This window comes from Hyla sarda, chromosome 3 (genome assembly GCF_029499605.1).
Source record: "Hyla sarda isolate aHylSar1 chromosome 3, aHylSar1.hap1, whole genome shotgun sequence".
Taxonomy (NCBI): domain Eukaryota; kingdom Metazoa; phylum Chordata; class Amphibia; order Anura; family Hylidae; genus Hyla; species Hyla sarda.
In genome coordinates, this window is record NC_079191.1 from 350,754,251 (window position 1) to 350,774,542 (window position 20,292).

Sequence of the window (20,292 nt, forward strand, 5' to 3'; positions counted from 1 at the left end):
CACTGCATGCAATTCACTGCCTGTCCTTACACCCCATGTGGGAACTTCCTCCCTCCTCGGAACTGACAATTGGCTGCTGTGTGCACCGAAGCTCTCTGAGGTTGATTTACATTTTTATTAGATTTTACCTATTAGGGTATGTTCACACGGCACATTGATTTACATGGAATTCTGCTGCACTGTGCAGACGGTAGATTTTCCGAGGGAGATATTTCTGAGGTGGAAATCCTGATTCCGTCATCTGCAAAAACATTGATCATTGTTTAATGTGTCTGCGGAGTCCACACGGAAATGTATGTCTACGAGATGGCCCCATTTCCGAGTGGTCCTAGCGCCAGTATGGTTTGCAGGTGCTCCGCTGTCAGTGGAATGTCCGCATGGAGATTTTTCCATGCGGACATTCCACCATGTGAATATACCCTTAGGGGCTTTTACCTAGATCTTTTTTTTTTTACACTCTATTGCATAGCATTGTACAGTGAGATCGGTGCTCTACTCATACAGCCTGACCCCTGCAGACTGTATCACAGCAGTGACAATCCGGCAGCACGTTGGATGGTAAGTGACCTCTGGCCTTTATCTGAACTAATCGGACCCCTGTTATCACAAGTGAGCCCCCTCAACCGCCCCCACCCCCCTGCTCTGGGAGCTGTGCATAAGGTACAAAAATAAATTAAAAAACTTACTTTTTATGAATTCTAACAGAAATGATTTTTAAAGGTAATTTATAACAACATGATTAAATAAGAAATTAACATCAACTACTAAGAAACTTCCTGAAAAAGAAACCAACTTCATACTTCTCATAGAGCAATTACAACCTGGAGTCTCCTCACACGTGATTTATCACATGACTATGACATCACCAAAGGTCCTCCAGCACACTAGGACACATGGCTGTGTGTAGAGTACAGTGAGCTGGGTGTACAGTGCAACACAGATGGAGCGCGCACACCTCTAGATATGTTTACCTCATCCCTCTGGCCGCACAGCCTGCCGTCTCCACTCACACGTGACTGATCACATGGTCGTGACGTCATCGAAGGTCCTTTCGCACACTAGGTTTCTGCATCTACTCTCCGGTGACAGCAGGCTGTACAGAGATGGCGGCGTTCAGATGGTGCGGTGGTGTCCTCCGCTCTGTGTGTAGAGGTGAGTGTGTGATCATTACTGTAACCTGCTGAGAATGGTGGAGGAGGGGCAGAGGTCAGGACTCCAGCAGCACAGGAAGAATACTACAGAACTTTGACATTTCACTTGGATGAAGGTGACACCAGTTGCTCTAATAAATGTGTGTGTATCTCCACCTGTTGCAAAACTACAACTCCCAGTATGCCCGGACAGCCGTTGGCTGTCTGGGCATGCTGGGAGTTGTAGTTTTGCAACATCTGGACATCTAACTGTGAAGACCACAGCTGTAGTGCTTCTGAATTGCACCATATTAGGGGACATTTATCAAAACCTGTGTAGAGGAAGAGTGGTGCAGTTGCCCATAGCAACTATCAGATTGCTTCTTTCATTTTTCAGAAGCGAGCTGATTGGTTGCTATGTGCAATGTCACCACTTTTCCTCTTCACAGGTTTTGATAAATCTCCCCTATTGTGTCTGGCAACTAATGCCTAATTCCCATTCCCCCTTCCATTGCAATATACCGTATTTTCTGGTGTATAAAAGGACCCCCAACTTTTACAGTTAAAATATAGTTTGGGATATACTCGCCGTATAAGACTACCCCTCTACTGCGATACAGTACCTTACAATTGTTCCCCCCCCCCACACACACTGGGTTGTCAGCATAGTTTCCCCCCCCCCCCCCCACATTAGGTTGGCAGCAGAGCTTCCCCCCCACATTGGGTTGGCAGCAGAGCTTCCCCCCACATTGGGTTGGCAGCAGAGCTTCCCCCCACATTAGGTTGGCAGCAGAGCTTCCCCCCACATTAGGTTGGCAGCAGAGCTTCCCCCCACATTAGGTTGGCAGCAGAGCTTCCCCCCACATTAGGTTGGCAGCAGAGCTTCCCCCCACATTAGGTTGGCAGCAGAGCTTCCCCCCACATTAGGTTGGCAGCAGAGCTTCCCCCCACATTAGGTTGGCAGCAGAGCTTCCCCCCACATTAGGTTGGCAGCAGAGCTTCCCCCCACATTAGGTTGGCAGCAGAGCTTCCCCCCACATTAGGTTGGCAGCAGAGCTTCCCCCCACATTAGGTTGGCAGCAGAGCTTCCCCCCCACATTAGGTTGGCAGCAGAGCTCCCCCCCCCACATTAGGTTGGCAGCAGAGCTCCCCCCCCCCCACATTAGGTTGGCAGCAGAGCTCCCCCCCCCCACATTAGGTTGGCAGCAGAGCTCCCCCCCCCACATTAGGTTGGCAGCAGAGCTCCCCCCCCACATTAGGTTGGCAGCAGAGCTCCCCCCCCCCCACATTAGGTTGGCAGCAGAGCTCCCCCCCCCCCCACATTAGGTTGGCAGCAGAGCTCCCCCCCCCCCCCCACATTAGGTTGGCAGCAGAGCTTCCCCCCACATTAGGTTGGCAGCAGAGCTTCCCCCCACATTAGGTTGGCAGCAGAGCTTCCCCCCACATTAGGTTGGCAGCAGAGCTTCCCCCCACATTAGGTTGGCAGCAGAGCTTCCCCCCACATTAGGTTGGCAGCAGAGCTTCCCCCCACATTAGGTTGGCAGCAGAGCTTCCCCCCACATTAGGTTGGCAGCAGAGCTTCCCCCCACATTAGGTTGGCAGCAGAGCTTCCCCCCACATTAGGTTGGCAGCAGAGCTTCCCCCCACATTAGGTTGGCAGCAGAGCTTCCCCCCACATTAGGTTGGCAGCAGAGCTTCCCCCCACATTAGGTTGGCAGCAGAGCTTCCCCCCACATTAGGTTGGCAGCAGAGCTTCCCCCCACATTAGGTTGGCAGCAGAGCTTCCCCCCACATTAGGTTGGCAGCAGAGCTTCCCCCCACATTAGGTTGGCAGCAGAGCTTCCCCCCACATTAGGTTGGCAGCAGAGCTTCCCCCCACATTAGGTTGGCAGCAGAGCTTCCCCCCACATTAGGTTGGCAGCAGAGCTTCCCCCCACATTAGGTTGGCAGCAGAGCTTCCCCCCACATTAGGTTGGCAGCAGAGCTTCCCCCCACATTAGGTTGGCAGCAGAGCTTCCCCCCACATTAGGTTGGCAGCAGAGCTTCCCCCCACATTAGGTTGGCAGCAGAGCTTCCCCCCACATTAGGTTGGCAGCAGAGCTTCCCCCCACATTAGGTTGGCAGCAGAGCTTCCCCCCACATTAGGTTGGCAGCAGAGCTTCCCCCCACATTAGGTTGGCAGCAGAGCTTCCCCCCACATTAGGTTGGCAGCAGAGCTTCCCCCCCCCCCCACATTAGGTTGGCAGCAGAGCTTCCCCCCCCCCACATTAGGTTGGCAGCAGAGCTTCCCCCCCCCCCCACATTAGGTTGGCAGCAGAGCTTCCCCCCCCCCCCCACATTAGGTTGGCAGCAGAGCTTCCCCCCCCCACATTAGGTTGGCAGCAGAGCTTCCCCCCCCCCCCACACACATTAGGTTGGCAGCAGAGCTTCCCCCCCCCCACACACATTAGGTTGGCAGCAGAGCTTCCCCCCCCCCACATTAGGTTGGCAGCAGAGCTTCCCCCCCCCCCCACATTAGGTTGGCAGCAGAGCTTCCCCCCCCCCCACATTAGGTTGGCAGCAGAGCTTCCCCACCCCCCCCGACATTAGGTTGGCAGCAGAGCTTCCCCCCCCCCCCACATTAGGTTGGCAGCAGAGCTTCCCCCCCCCCCCACATTAGGTTGGCAGCAGAGCTTCCCCCCACATTAGGTTGGCAGCAGAGCTTCCCCCCCACATTAGGTTGGCAGCAGAGCTTCCCCCCCACATTAGGTTGGCAGCAGAGCTTCCCCCCCACATTAGGTTGGCAGCAGAGCTTCCCCCCCGACATTAGGTTGGCAGCAGAGCTCCCCCCCCCCCCCCGACATTAGGTTGGCAGCAGAGCTTCCCCCCCCCCCGACATTAGGTTGGCAGCAGAGCTTCCCCCCCCCCCCCACATTAGGTTGGCAGCAGAGCTTCCCCCCCCCCCCACATTAGGTTGGCAGCAGAGCTTCCCCCCCCCCCCACATTAGGTTGGCAGCAGAGCTTCCCCCCCCCCACACATTAGGTTGGCAGCAGAGCTTTCCCCCCCCCCCCCCACATTAGGTTGGCAGCAGAGCTTCCCCCCCCCCCCCACATTAGGTTGGCAGCAGAGCTTCCCCCCCCCCCACATTAGGTTGGCAGCAGAGCTTCCCCCCACATTAGGTTGGCAGCAGAGCTTCCCCCCCCCCCCACATTAGGTTGGCAGCAGAGCTTCCCCCCACATTAGGTTGGCAGCAGAGCTTCCCCCCCCCCCCCCACATTAGGTTGGCAGCAGAGCTTCCCCCCCCCCCACATTAGGTTGGCAGCAGAGCTTCCCCCCCCCACATTAGGTTGGCAGCAGAGCTTCCCCCCCCCCCACATTAGGTTGGCAGCAGAGCTTCCCCCCCCCCCCCACATTAGGTTGGCAGCAGAGCTTCCCCCCCGACATTAGGTTGGCAGCAGAGCTCCCCCCCCCCCCCCCGACATTAGGTTGGCAGCAGAGCTTCCCCCCCCCCCGACATTAGGTTGGCAGCAGAGCTTCCCCCCCCCCCCCCCCCACATTAGGTTGGCAGCAGAGCTTCCCCCCCCCCACATTAGGTTGGCAGCAGAGCTTCCCCCCCCCCCCACATTAGGTTGGCAGCAGAGCTTCCCCCCCCCCCCCACATTAGGTTGGCAGCAGAGCTTTCCCCCCCCCCCCCCCCCACATTAGGTTGGCAGCAGAGCTTCCCCCCCCCCCCCACATTAGGTTGGCAGCAGAGCTTCCCCCCCCCCCCACATTAGGTTGGCAGCAGAGCTTCCCCCCACATTAGGTTGGCAGCAGAGCTTCCCCCCCCCCCCACATTAGGTTGGCAGCAGAGCTTCCCCCCCACATTAGGTTGGCAGCAGAGCTTCCCCCCCCCCCCCCACATTAGGTTGGCAGCAGAGCTTCCCCCCCCCCACATTAGGTTGGCAGCAGAGCTTCCCCCCCCCACATTAGGTTGGCAGCAGAGCTTCCCCCCCCCACATTAGGTTGGCAGCAGAGCTTCCCCCCCCCCCCCACATTAGGTTGGCAGCAGAGCTTCCCCCCCCCCCCCACATTAGGTTGGCAGCAGAGCTTCCCCCCCCCACATTAGGTTGGCAGCAGAGCTTCCCCCCCCCCCCCACATTAGGTTGGCAGCAGAGCTTCCCCCCCCCCCACACACATTAGGTTGGCAGCAGAGCTTCCCCCCCCCACACACATTAGGTTGGCAGCAGAGCTTCCCCCCCCCCACATTAGGTTGGCAGCAGAGCTTCCCCCCCCCCCCCCCACATTAGGTTGGCAGCAGAGCTTCCCCCCCCCCCACATTAGGTTGGCAGCAGAGCTTCTCCACCCCCCCCGACATTAGGTTGGCAGCAGAGCTTCCCCCCCCCCCCACATTAGGTTGGCAGCAGAGCTTCCCCCCCCCCCCACATTAGGTTGGCAGCAGAGCTTCCCCCCACATTAGGTTGGCAGCAGAGCTTCCCCCCCACATTAGGTTGGCAGCAGAGCTTCCCCCCCACATTAGGTTGGCAGCAGAGCTTCCCCCCCACATTAGGTTGGCAGCAGAGCTTCCCCCCCACATTAGGTTGGCAGCAGAGCTTCCCCCCCGACATTAGGTTGGCAGCAGAGCTCCCCCCCCCCCCCCGACATTAGGTTGGCAGCAGAGCTTCCCCCCCCCCCCGACATTAGGTTGGCAGCAGAGCTTCCCCCCCCCCCCCCCCACATTAGGTTGGCAGCAGAGCTTCCCCCCCCCACATTAGGTTGGCAGCAGAGCTTCCCCCCCCCCCCACATTAGGTTGGCAGCAGAGCTTCCCCCCCCCCCCCACATTAGGTTGGCAGCAGAGCTTTCCCCCCCCCCCCCCCCCACATTAGGTTGGCAGCAGAGCTTCCCCCCCCCCCCCCACATTAGGTTGGCAGCAGAGCTTCCCCCCCCCCCACATTAGGTTGGCAGCAGAGCTTCCCCCCACATTAGGTTGGCAGCAGAGCTTCCCCCCCCCCCCCCCCACATTAGGTTGGCAGCAGAGCTTCCTCCCCACATTAGGTTGGCAGCAGAGCTTCCCCCCCCCCCCCCACATTAGGTTGGCAGCAGAGCTTCCCCCCCCCCCCCACATTAGGTTGGCAGCAGAGCTTCCCCCCACATTAGGTTGGCAGCAGAGCTTCCCCCCCCCCCCCCCCACATTAGGTTGGCAGCAGAGCTTCCTCCCCACATTAGGTTGGCAGCAGAGCTTCCCCCCCCCCCCACATTAGTTTGGCAGCAGAGCTTCCCTCCCCCCCCCCCCCCACATTAGGTTGGCAGCAGAGCTTCCCCCCCCCCTCACATTAGGTTGGCAGCAGAGCTTCCCCCCCCCCCTCACATTAGGTTGGCAGCAGAGCTTCCCCCCCCCCCTCACATTAGGTTGGCAGCAGAGCTTCCCCCCCCCACATTAGGTTGGCAGCAGAGCCTCCCCCCCCCCCCACACATTAGGTTGGCAGCAGAGCCTCCCCCCCCCCCCACACATTAGGTTGGCAGCAGAGCTTCCCCCCCCCACATTAGGTTGGCAGCAGAGCTTCCCCCCCCCCCACATTAGGTTGGCAGCAGAGCTTCCCCCCCCCCCCCCCCCACATTAGGTTGGCAGCAGAGCTTCCCCCCCCACATTAGGTTGGCAGCAGAGCTTCCCCCCCACATTAGGTTGGCAGCAGAGCTTCCCCCCACATTAGGTTGTAGTTCCACCACATAGGGGCCGCAGAAAGGTAACCGGGACATCCTTGTGTACGGAAAAGATCTTTCGGGACCCAGGGATGTCCCGAATGTGACGGGGAGAAGTTAATCTCGGCCGGGGCATGGATAATCCATACCCCGGGCGTCCCGGCTGACTGCAGCACCTGGCGTATGAGCGACCCCCAACTTTTGAAAACATTTTACGGGGTTAAAATGTCGTGTTATATGCCGGAAAATACGGTACCTCTGAGGGTATGTTCACACGGCTATTACCATCCATCCGTTCATTATTGTACTGTTCGGTTGTATCCATGTATTTTTCTCCTGTTCTCATCTTATGAATGAACTGTGCCTCCCCTGTTGCTTTTTTACTTGGCTTATCCGGTAAAATGTTTATTCTTTCATTATGCCTTGGCTGCTGCAATTAAAATGATAAACTTTGGTTTATACCTCGCCACTCCCCTAGTGCCGGAGGTCTTTCCCTCCCTCCCTCTGATGGGGTCTTTTTCTTGTTTCTGGGGGTTGACACGTCATGTTTCTGTCCAGCTAGTCACCGGTGACAGTGTGGCATACTTCCCCAGAATCAGGAAGAATGTCAAGCATGAGCCCAATACATCACACTGCCGCTCACTTTGTCACCAGCCGAGGCGGGACATGTCTGTTGCCAACGATTAGCTAAGCTGCAGTGTTTACATGTTGACCCCAAGAAGCAGGAAGAAGACCACACCGGAGGATAGGACGGTGATACCGGGGGAACGGCAGGAGGTAAGTCAAACAATAATCCCTTTTAAGGCTTTGATAATTGTATATGCACATGCATATCTTTTCAGGTTTGAGCTGTAAGAGAGTTCATACATATTTGTTAACCTGCTGTCCAGCTCTTCTGATGAAGCGGTTAAGTTGACAGCTTGGGATGCCCCAGGGCTGGACTTGAATGCCCCTATGCAAACCAGGAGCACAGACATCGGGAACAGATCTGAAGATTGAACCAAGAGCATGGAAAGGAATCAGGAAGGGTTAAAGGGGTACTCCACCTCTTGACATCTTATCCCTTATTCAAAGCATAGGGGATAAGATATCTGATTTCAGGGGTCCGGCTGGCGTGAACTCCACGATCAGACATCTCAACTCACTTCCCTGCAATCTGCTGTCCACTGCTGTTGCTTTGTCTGTAGCAGCCAAGAGACCAAGATAGAAAACAATAAGTTGTGGCATGGATTAGGCTGCTTTCACACTATAAAATTCATCCGTTTTAAAGATCCATTTGATGTTCCGTTATGGAAACCCTGAAAATCGGCCATTATGTCAGTTAGAAAATCCCATTATAGTCTATGGGATTTTTACATTATCTGTTTTAATCCGTTATAGTCCGTTATTAAGAGGGATCGACCGATATCGATTTTTTTAGGGCCGATACCGATAATCAGTCACCTTTCAGGCCGATAGCCGATAATTTATACCGATATTCCGGTATAAGTTATCGGCTATTTCAACCCCCCGACACCCCCCCCCGGCGGGGCAGAAGCCATTGCAGATCAATGATTTAAAGCAGGCGTTTTAAATCCATGAACTGCAGCGGCTTTTGCAGGGCCAGAGACCGCCGAAGCTGCCCGCTTCTCTCCTCCTGCCTTTCCTGAGTCTAAGCACCACAGTTGCCCTATCGCCTCCCCCCCATCCTCTGTCCACATACCGCCACCGCTGCCCCATTGCCTCCCCCCATCCCCTGGCCACATACCACCGCTGCCCCATCGCCTCCCCCCCATCCTCTGGTCACATACCGCCGCTGCCCCATCGCCTCCCCCCATCCTCTGCCCACATACCGCCGCTGCCCCATCGCCTCCCCCCATTCCCATGGTGTTATAATTACCTGTTCCCAGGGGTCCGCGATCCTTCTGGCTCTGTCTGCGTCCTGTGCTGTCACTGTGCGTACTGACGGTGACGTCACGTTCGGGACTTCACTCGTCATTACGCAGCGCACAGCAACAGCGCAGGAGCCAGAAGGATCGCGGACCCCCGGGAACAGGTAATTATAACACCGGGATGGGGGGCAGCAATGGGGCAGCGGTGACGATAGTCGGGGCGGGGCATTATCGGCACATCGGCAAGGTGATTGCCGATACCGATAATGTCCAAAATCGCGATTATCCGCCGATAATATCGGCCAAACCGATAATCGGTAGATCCCTAGTTATTAATAACGGACGTTATTTTGCAACGGAAGATAGTAATGGGAGAAATAGCCGCATTAGTTTTTTATTAAATTTCCCCACCCCCGTGTACTGTATTGTAAATCAGCCCTTAAAAAAAAGTGCCAGCCTGTTCAGTTGAATGCAATTTCACAAGCACCGCCATGGCGTAGCATACAGGAGAAGGTGCTGCTAGACAAGTAGGAAAAGGAAGTTCATGTGTGAGTGCTGCTGACAAACAGCCCAGCTCCGGTCACACCCTCAGAAGAGAAGAGGAAATAGCTGTGCACCATGGAGGAGCCTCTCAGGGGCTCAATAAGACCACCACTTTAATGGGTTAATTTACCAAAACCCCCAAATTAAAAAATTTAAAAAATCAGAAATACAGGTGCAATTTATCTGCAATTTATCTGCAATTTATCTTGCAACTGCAGATTAACTAAGGCATCGTTCACACGGCCGTTGTGCTCCGGTAAAGTACTGTATTTCTTTTTTTCTCTGCTCAACTCCCCTAAAATACCAGACCCTTGACGTCCCCCTTTAAGTCAATGGGATCTGTGGGCACCTGGCAGTGTCAGTTGTGCCCCAACCCATTTAGGGTCTGTTCGGTAAAAAAAAAAAATAAGCCGAACAGACCCTGAACAGGTCATAGCACAATGGTAGTGTGAACCTAGAAATATATATGATATCTAGGTATGTAATTGCTGTAGAACCCCAAAGAAAGATTGGCGGGGAGCACTAGTGCAGGAATAGTGGGGTTTTATCAGATAAGTTTTTTTTTCTCTATAGAATTTTTATTATATTAGCAAAATTAAAATCTTAAAATTTTCTGTTGCATTATTGCAGTGATCTCCAAACTGCGGCTGTCCGGGCATACTGGGAGTTTTAGTTTTGCAATATCCAAAGGGCTACAGTTTGGAGACCACTGCTTTGGTGTTCTAACAATGTTTATGTCAAATGTCTGACCAGCACTTTGCAGACTGCAGAATGTAAACTATAACATTTTGTGCACCCTCAGAATGAATGTCCTTTTTAAAGATCGTGTCTTTAGTCTCTCTCATCCCTGTTTGTGCGCACCTGAAGATGCCGGGCTAAGGGAAGAGCGCTGACTACCTATTTAGTGCTTGTGCGTCCTCATTTTATGTTCAGCTCACTGACCTTGTGCACCAGACATGTCTTTGAAAGCTCCACTTCAGCAGAAGTACTCATAAGCACTACTAAAAAGGTGGAAGAACCATGTTCTGTATTTATGAGGCTGCAAAAAGTGTTTGAGTTTGCAGTTTACAAGCACAATAAGAGATGCGGCTGCTGTCGGCCAGGAACATAAAAGAAAAAAAAAGTTCCTCTGGGTTTAAAGGGACGCAGTCATTTGTCATTGTGAGTGCGGTGCAAGGGTTAAAGATGAAGGTTGAGTTATCAGATCAGTGCTTGCTGTAATACCAAGGTGATTTGTTTCGTACTGTTTAAAGAAATAAATAGCGTTTTCTGGGAGTGAATTATACAAAGCCCATACCAGGTAAGATTTAAAGGGGTTATCCGGTGGTGGACATACAGAAAATTCATGGTTCAGAAATTGTCCCTTTCTGGACACCTGGAGACCCACTCTCCCACCGTTCTGAATCACTGCACTTTCTGGTTTTGCAGTGCTCTGGTGCTGCACGGATACTACATGTTCAATGATCTCTCGCACGTCCTATTCCCGTTTTGCGGTCCCCATCGATTAGTCAATTATTTCTGCAATTATTCGTATAAAAAAAAAACAGAACAATGAGATAAGGGGACCAGAGGTAATGGAAGGAAGTGGGGATTCCATTGTGATGAGTTAACGGGGTTAGAGAAGGGGGACAGTACTTAAAGGGTTAACGGGGGGAAATCGTGGGGTCTGATGGGTTAAAGAAGTAGTCTCATACTAAAAAATGTATCCCCTATATGCAGGATAGGGGATAAGTTTTAGATTGCAAGGGGTCCAAACACTGGGGTCTTCCCACGATCTGTACAGAATCTCCCTGGAAGTGGCACATCACGCCTGCTCCATATATCTCTATGGGGGAGCCTAAGATTGCCAAACCGCTCCCTCATAGAGATATATGGAGGGGGAGTGGCGGCCCCTGCTTCAGGCGGGGGTCGTGACACGACGCTCCTGGGGATACAGCAAGTTGGAGTCTCGCTGTAGAGGAGAAGGAGCAGTTCACAGACATTAGAGATGGCCATCCTCCCTGCACCAGAAAGATCTGTCACTGCAGGGGGGAAAGAGAATGGAGCTTCTGGCAGATTCAGGGACCAGGGCCTCTGACAATGTCAGTACCGAAGGAGGCAGCGCTCACTGATGACACTGACGCTAGCTTCCAGACTGAACGACAGGCCTTGGTCACGGTGCTACAGGTAGGCTGCAGATGTCACAGGCCAGCACCATCTTTAAAGAGTACCTGTCATCAAACCATATTTTCCAACTAACTCAGATTATTCCCTAATTGCTCCATGTATCATGCTTTTCCCCTTGCTAACATTGTGTGAGCTCCCAGCAGGAGAAAGTGGGTGTTCCTCAGCAGGCGCGACGTCACTGAAGTCTACAAGAGCTGTGCCTCGCACATACTTCCTGAGTTTGGTCTCCTGCCAGGCCAGGAGGAGACCAAACTAACTGTCTTGCGACAGGGAACAGAACAGAGCCACCTAGTGCCACAATCACATTTAAAACAAATAAAGGTTGAGAATTTTAACAGCAAGTAAATAGCAAAGTGTCTTATAATTACATAAGGAACAATATATTAAAAGTTTAATTTAGTGACAGGTACTCTTTAACCTCCTGAGCGGTATTCCCGAGCGTGACTCGGGGTTAATTTTCCCTGCCAGGATCGGTAACCCCGAGTCACGCTCGGGGTAGAATTGCAGAGTTCCCGGCCGGGCTGCACGATATATCGCAAAAGCAATGCGATATAGCGATGCGGCCCCCGGGAAAACATGCGATTATCTCCTCTGGCCGGCTCCCGTTGCGGGGGCCGGCCAGAGCAGGTAAAGAAAAATACTAAAAGTCAGTGTTGGGAGTATTGCTGGGAGTAGTAGTTTCACAACAGCTGGAGGCACCCTGTTAGAAATGTAAAAAGAAAAAGTAGTAAAATAAAAAACCTTTTGCTCACCTAGTCCCGGTTCCTGCAGATGTCGTTCCCCTCCGTGCGCTCTGGTCCCTGCTCTATTCATCTTACAGGACCTTTCACTTTTCAGCAAATCACAGGCCGCAGTAGTGTAAAGCCTGTGATTGGCTGAAGGGGAAAGGGCTTGTTCTGCAGCAAATACACTAGGTTTGAAATCTGCCCGGCAAACCTAGTGTATGTTACTGCAGGACAAGAAGGTGACAAGGGGGGATGAATGTGACAGAGGGGGGGATGTAACATGAAGGGGGAGAATGTGACGGGGGGGGGGAAGAATGTGACAAAGGGGGAAATGTGACAAAGGGGGAAATGTGACAAGAGGGGGGATGTGACAAGGGGGGGGATGTGACACGGGGGAGGGGAATGTAACATGAAGGGGGGGAATGTGACAAGGGGGAGAAGAATGTGACAAGGAGGGGGGAGAATGTGACAAGGAGGGAGAAGAATGTGACAAGGAGGGGGGAGAATGTGACGGGGGATGTGACAAGGGAGAGGGGGAATGTGATGGGGGAGATGTGAAATGGGCGGGGGGAGATGTGAAATTCAGTGCAAAAAATTGTACCGCTTTTGGTACAAATTTCCAGAAAGAATCATACCGCCAGGGAGGTTAAAAATTCACCCAGAGGCACTGGAGGGTAAGGGGTAATGGAGGGGAACATGTAGGAGCAGACAAAGTGGCTAAGAGGCAGGGAAAGAGGTAGTAATAGTGGGTATACTATTGTTTGCTAGGCCGTGCACCCTAACAATTGAGGCCACTCCCCCCAACATCTGACTAATTGATAATGGAAATCGCTGATAACAATTTCCATGATCAAATTTTAATCAATGGTATTGGTTAATCCTAACAGCCCTTGATGCATTATCGCAAAATGGCATCCATGCTGCAGATAGTGTGATTCACAGTAAAAAAAATATGCAAATGACAAAGTTGTATAACTGGGCAAGTGCTGTGGATTAGTAAATAATAATAATAAATAAATTTCTAGTGCCTTAATGCATTTACACATTGAACTGTATGGTATTGAGTTATGGAATCTGAGTTAGTGGAAATTAGAGCGGTAATGATAATTTTTATAATGGATTAGATGGACGATTAATTTTTTTTATTAATTGGATAAACATAAAAAATGTTACATAAAAGATCAGTTTTTACTCATGGGTTATATATAGCATAACTGGAAGGCTATAGATATATGTCGCCTGCTTTGAGTGCGCGTCCGAGGCCTCTGGGGTCTGTGATCTGGCCCAGGAGTTGCAGCATGTTGTGGGGCATCGCGCAAAGCAAATCTACAATTTGGAGTGCAACAGCTAATCGAATGACTGATGAATTGATAATGGAAATAGTTGAAAACGATTTTCATTATTAATTTTTATTGATAATAGAGGTTCAGTTTTGTATAACGGTGGCAGAAGACTTAAGACAGAGACGGCGGAGCGGACCCTGTGGCGGCTGCGGAGGAGGCTGCAGTGCAGTGAATGCCTTCACTGCTTGGGCATGCTGAGAGTTGTAGCTTTGCAGCATCCAGAGGGCCACAGTTTGGAGACCGCTATACAATGATCTCCAAACAGTTCCCCTCCAGCTGTTGCATAACTAAAACTCCAAACATGCCCTTCAGCTGTCAGTGCATGCTGGGAGTTGTAGTTTTGCAACGGCTGGAGATTTGCTTCCTCCCCCCACCCCCAAATGGGAAGATACATTCACACAGGTGGGGGTTAACAGTGAGTTTCCTGCTGCAAGTTTGAGATGCTGCAAATTTTCTGCTGCAGCTCAAACTCCCAGCTCATGTGCTTGTACCCTAAAAACACTACATAACACAAAATAAAGAGAAAAACACTACATATACACCCTCTTACACAGTTACCCTTCCAAATAAAAATAAAAAACATCTTGTATGGCACAGTTTCCAAAACGGCGCCTCCAGCTGTTGCAAAATAATTCCCTGTATTGCCGGACAGCAATAGACTGTCCAGGCATGCTGGTAGTTTTGTAACAGCTGGAGGCACCCTGTTTGGGAAACCCTGCCATACAGTATTTTTTTGTTTTGTTTCAGAGGCAAGTGTAATACTTGCATCCGGGGCCGTCCCTATGTAAGTCCCTCAAATGCGCATGGTGCTCTCTCACTCCGGAGCCCTGTCATATTTCAAGGCAACAGTTTACGGCCACATATGGGGTATTTCTGTACTCAGGAGAAATTGTGTTACAAATTTTGGGAGTCTTTTTCTCCTTTTACCCCTTATGAAATGGAAAAGTTGGGGTCTACACCTGCATGTTAGTGTAAAAAAAAAATTTTTTACGCTAACCTGCTGGTATTGCCCCATATTTTTCATTCTCACAAGAGGTTAAAGGAGATAAAGACCCCAAAAAATTGTAACACAATGTTTATATTGAGGCCTAAATTGGTGATTGACGAGTTGTCGTTAAATTTGGACGCAAAAATTAAAAACATTTTTTTAACTAAAATCCTGGTGTTACCCCAAATTTTTCATTTTGAAAGTATGGAAATACCCCATATGTGGATGTAAAGTGCTCTGTGGGCGCACTACGATGCTCAAAAGAGAAGGAGCTAATTTTTTTTAGAGAGAGAATTTGGCTGGAATTGAAGGCTATGTGCGTCTACAAAGCCCCCATACTGCCAGTACAGTGAACCCCCCCCACATGTGACCCCATTTCGGAAACTACACCACTCACGGAATGTAATATGGGGTACAGTGAGCATTTACGCCCCACAGGTGTCTGACAGATTTTTTTTGTACGGTCGTCCGTAAAAATGAAAAATGTAATTTTTCATTTGCACGGCCCACTGTTCCAAAGATCTGTCAAACGGCAGTGGGGTGTAAATGCTCACTGCACCCCTTATTACATTCTGTGAGGGTGGTAGTTATCGAAATGAGGTCACATGTGGGGAGGTCCACTGTTTTGGCACCATGGGGGATTTGCAAAAGCACATGGCCCCCGACTTCAATTACAACCAAATTCTCTCTCCAAAAGCTCAATTGTGCTCCTTCTCCTCTGAGCATTGTAGTGCCCCCGCAGAGCACTTTACATCCACATATGGAGTATTTTTTTTTACTCAGAAGAAATGGGGTTAACATTTTGGATTGCTTTTTCTCTTATTACCCCTTGTGAAAATGAAAAATTTAGGGTAACTCCAGCATTTTATTGAAAAAAAAATTCACGACCCATTTTACGACAACTCTACAATCACCTGTGGGGTGTTAAGGCTCACTATACCCCTTGTTACGTTCCTTGAGGGGGTGTGGTTTCCCAAATAGTGTGCCATGTTTTGTTTTTTTGTTGTTGTTCTGGCACCATGGGGGCTTCTCAAATGTGTCATGCCCTCCAAAAACCATTTCAGCAAAATTCGCTCTTCAAAAGCCCATTGCCGCTCCTTCCATTCTGAGCCCCCTAGTGCGCTCGCAGAGCTCTTCAATTCCACATATGAGGTAATTCCTCACTCAAGAGGAAGTGTGTTGCAAATTTTGGGGGGCTTTTTCTCCTTTTACCCCTTGCAAAAATGAAAAAAAAAATGGGGCCACAATAACATGTTAGTGTAAAAAATTGCGATTTTGAGTTTTCTCATCCACTTTGCTGGGGAAACCTTTTAAAGGTGTGTTCCAGCATTTTTTAGCTTATGGGGGTCACACACACGGAATCTCTCTATCCCAAGAGCTGGGTTGACACACCCGCCCTATATACATTGAAGGAGATTTATCATAACCTCTCTAGTGGAAGATTTGCTGAGTTGCCCATAACAACCAATCAGATCACTTCTTTAATTTTTTCAAAAGGCCTCTGAAAAATGAAAGAAGTGATCTGATTGGTTGCTATGGGCAACTCGGCAACTTTTCTTCTGGATAGATTTTAATAAATCTCCCCCATTCTCTATGGGGGCACTGGAGAGAGCCAAGTGATGCACTTTTAATTGTAATGGCTGATGTTGTATATTTTCGTTGTTGTGTACATACGGAAATAAATACTATATATGCAAATCTTATTAACCTTCGGCGCTCTAATTGTTTATTTGCTGCTCTTCTTTGCTTTCTAGTCTCCTAATTAAAAATAAGGAGAGAAGAGCCATGCATCACAATGGATAAATATGTAGAATTTTAATTTCTTTTCTTGTTAAAGAAAAATCTTTGACTATACACAGGAATTATTATTTAAAGCCAAAATCTATTTATGCTGGGAGTTGTATTATTGCAACAACTGGAGACAACCTGTTTGGAAATCACTGATTTAAAGGCTATTTATTGTCTGTCTTCACAAGGTTTTAGGATAAAATAAAAATAAAAAAAAGAAATTAGTAGTCATTATGTCTACAGCTCCTATACCTACCCATGTGTTTCCATGGAAACAGACTACAAACATACACACTGTAGTCTGATCCTGCTATAAGGCTATGTTCACACACTGGAACGTCTGGCTGAAAAATTTCCGACTGGACGTTCCACACACAGCGGAGCACCGGCGGAACATGCTGGTGCTAGGATCGCGCATAAATGCGCCGTCTCATAAACAGCAATGCATTTTCAAATGGAATCCACAGAAAGAATAGATGTGGCTATTCTTTTTGCGGACTTCGGAATCAGGATTTTCGTGGCAGAAACATCTGCCACCGAAATTCTGCCATGTGGCGAGTGCAGAAGAATCCTATCGAAATCAATAGGACTCTGCTGCCGCAGAGTGTTTGTGCGGAGTTCTTGTGCAGAATTCCACACGGAAATTCTGCCATGAGAACTTAGCCTATTCCTCCCTTTTTATCTGCCTCTACAACCAATCAAATGTAAATTAACAAGAATTTAGTGTCTGTTACATTGTAATATGTTTATAATCTGACAATGTTAGAATCTGCCAAGCCGGGAAGAGAAGTGCTTAGCCAAGGGCTTTTCCTATTACATTGTACTATCTACACTTTCAAACTGGACTTTGAAAAGACAGCACATTCAAAATAACTATTATAAGTATGCAGATGCATGCTGTTATGGCTCTATCTTTAGGGTATGTTCACACTACGGGATTCCAATCAGGATTTCTGTTCTGAGATTCTGTCTTGGTAGTCACCGAAATCCTTCACTGCTAGGACCATGTGGACCTATGCCGTCACCATTGATGGCAGTGCAGTCTACACATTCCTCAGTGTTAATGGGTCAGTGGAAGGCCCGTTCTTGTCAGGGCTAAAGTTTTTTAATCAGCGGAATTCCCAAGCACAATTCCGCGCGTTAAAATTCTGTAGTGCGGACGTAGTGTCTGCCTCCATCTTGGTTGTACCCCTCCCCCAGGGTGAGGATATGAAGTTTGTTAGTCTCCCCCTGCCGCTCTGTAAGTATTCCCCTGGGCAGGGAGCTATACTTTCCAAGTCCTGTCGCTCCGGCCATAGTGACGCCCCCTCAGCGTGATTTACGGCCTGTGCCACTGCTCTATTCTGTCTGCATACAGCTCTCAGGAGACTACTTACAGAGCGGCTGGGGAGACTTTATAACTTCATATGCACACCAAAAATGTCCCCCGAGATTTTACTATATGTGGTAAAGCGTTATATGTGGTAAAATCTACTGCTTGGTCCCCTAAGTAGTGCAGTGGAAAATAACTTCTTCCCTATTTTAAGCATAAGGAATAAGTTATAGATCATGGGGGGAGCCACAGCAGTCTGCCGGAAGCGGCCGTTTTAATCCCCGCAGAAAGCCACGTCCGACATCCTCTTTATGGGAGGGGATGTGTTGGTCGCCGATCCGTGCAGGGGTCGGCACAACCCCCTTCCAGCAGACTGCTGGGGCCCCGCTTAGGAGATCGCGCGCGGGGGGGGGGGGGGGGGGGGGGGGCGGGTCTCAGTGCTCGAATCCCCCCGTGATCCATAACTTATCCCTTATCCTTTTTCACTACAGAACTTTATTGTGCTTGCACATGTCTCTATGATGTGTTAAGTGTTTTATAAGTTTTTGTAAGTGTACCCCTCCGGTGCTCCAGCGTTCTGAACATTTTGCTCAGAATGCTCGGAGTCGGAGGCCGTGATCGTGATGTCATGGCCATGCCCCCTCACAACATCATGGTTCGCTCCCTAAGTGTGTGCCCCCTAAGTGTTAAAGGGGTACTTCCCTGGAAAACATCTTTTTTTTTTTTTTTTTTTTTTTTTTTTAACAACTGGTGCCAGAAAGTTAACCAGATTTGTAAATTACTTCTATTTAAAAATCTTAACCCTTCCAGTACTTATCAGCTGCCGTATGTTCCAGAGGAAGTTCTTTTCTTTTTAAATTTCCTTTCTGTCTGACCACAGTGCTCTCTGCTGACACCTCTGTCAATGTCAGGGACTGTCCAGAGTAGGAGCAAATCCCCATAGCAAACCTATGCTGCTCTGGACAGTTCCTAAAATGGACAGATGTGTCAGCAGAGAGCACTGTGGTCAGACAGAAGGAAATTCAAAAATTAATTAACTTTCTATGCAGCATACAGCAGCTGATAAGTACTGGAAGGGTTAAGATTTTTTAATAGAAGTGATTTACAAATCTGTTTAACTTTCTGGCACCAGTTGATTTAAAAAAAATAAAAAACATTTTCCACGGGAGTACCCCTTTTAAGGTTTGAATTCCAAGTGGAATCTGCATTAATACTTGGTCGTATTAACAGAATGAATGTAGGAGGATTATTATTATTATTTTTTTGTCAGAATGACTTCTATAATGAGTGGTAGGGCTCAGACAGTGGAGCATTTTTTTAGTCATTAGGCTTGATTGGTGAATGAGGTCATATTGTAACCCAAAGTGATGATGACCCTACAGTCTATGAACCATATGAATTGATGAAGACTGCTGGGCTGTGACCACTTGTGCTGCAGCACAGCATTATCTGTCCTTTCGAAATTCCGCAAAAATATTCCGCAAAAATATTCCGCAAGGACATTTCGCTGCAGCAATGTCCCATTGATTTAAATGGGATTCTGCTGCGCTGTTCACACGGTGGGATTTCAGTGGCAGATGTTTCTGTCATGAAAATCCCGATTCCGGTGTCCGCAGAACAGACATGTCTATTCTTTCTGAAGGTTTCCCTCAGAAATGCAATGTTGTCTATGAGACTGTGCATTACCAAGTGGTCCTAGCACCTGCCTTATTGTGCGGAATTCTGCACCTTTTACACCTTGTGAACATGGTCTTATTCTGCCTATGGATCAGCAATAACCAGCCAGTTTTAGTTGCTCACTTCTTGCTTTGGTAGTTGAAGCTTGAGATCCAATGCATGCATCTGCCTTGCCCTGGAGTCCTGCATGACAATACTTATAGTTTCTCCCAGTGATATAGGTGGATCCATATGATAATCCAAATCAATGTTCGTGTAAATCAGAAATTGGCTTAATACTTATTTAAATAGTTGTACATGTGTCGGTTTAAATAGTTGTACATGTGTCGGTTTAAATAGTTGTACATGTGTCGGTTTAAATAGTTGTACATGTGTCGGTTTAAATAGTTGTACATGTGTCGGTTTAAATAGTTGTACATGTGTCGGTTTAAATAGTTGTACATGTGTCGGTTTAAATAGTTGTACATGTGTCGGTTTAAATAGTTGTACATGTGTCGGTTTTTAAAATGTAAATCTTCTGACATTGTTTCACAAAATAGTCTTCATTTATAAAGATTTTTGTTCATTTCCAAGAATGCATACACTTCTAATGGTAAAAATTGATCATTGTGGGTGAGGCCTCAAATAACTGTTGGGTATTTTTTATGACTCCACAGGTGGGATCTCTGTACCAGAAGTGAGGAGCAGCGGCCTATTCACCAAATTTACACTTATCCAGGAGCCATGTTACCAACCTGCACTTTCCAGTGTCTTTATTCAGCAAGCCAGAATGTCAGGCAGCTTCTTCAGCAGATGTAAGTTGTCGTTTCTTTCCACCATAGTACGCTGTGGTTTGTGACCTACGGCAGGAGGGTCTGAGGGAGGTTGCCTATGACTACTGAAAACGGAGAGTGTAAAAGGATCATTTCAATAACTATTAGAAGGACTGGGGTTACTTACTATGATCAATAGGGTTGCTGGGGTGCTGCGGTGGTCTGTTGTGACTAGTGGGAATACTAGGGTGGTCTGTTGTGACTAGTGTGAATACTAGGGTGGTCTGTTGTGACTAGTGGGAATACTAGGGTGGTCTGTTGTGACTAGTGTGAATAC

General features: G+C 49.2%; 1 protein-coding gene across 3 annotated transcripts in view; it reads left to right on the forward strand.

The window, feature by feature from the left end:
- The first annotated feature begins 927 nt into the window (after nt 1–927).
- Nucleotides 928–20,292, forward strand: part of MRPS5 (mitochondrial ribosomal protein S5) — a 91,724-nt gene continuing 72,359 nt past the window's right edge. Inside the window, exons 1-2 of one of the 3 annotated variants that reach the window (XM_056567540.1) lie at nt 928–1,152; nt 19,860–19,997. In XM_056567540.1, coding sequence (XP_056423515.1) covers nt 1,104–1,152; nt 19,860–19,997 — 187 coding nt within the window. In that variant the 5' untranslated portion in view covers nt 928–1,103. Of the gene's footprint in view, nt 1,153–1,248; nt 1,268–19,656; nt 19,712–19,859; nt 19,998–20,292 lie in introns of those variants that run through there. The other 2 variants (XM_056567542.1, XM_056567541.1) reach the window with 2 other exon arrangements.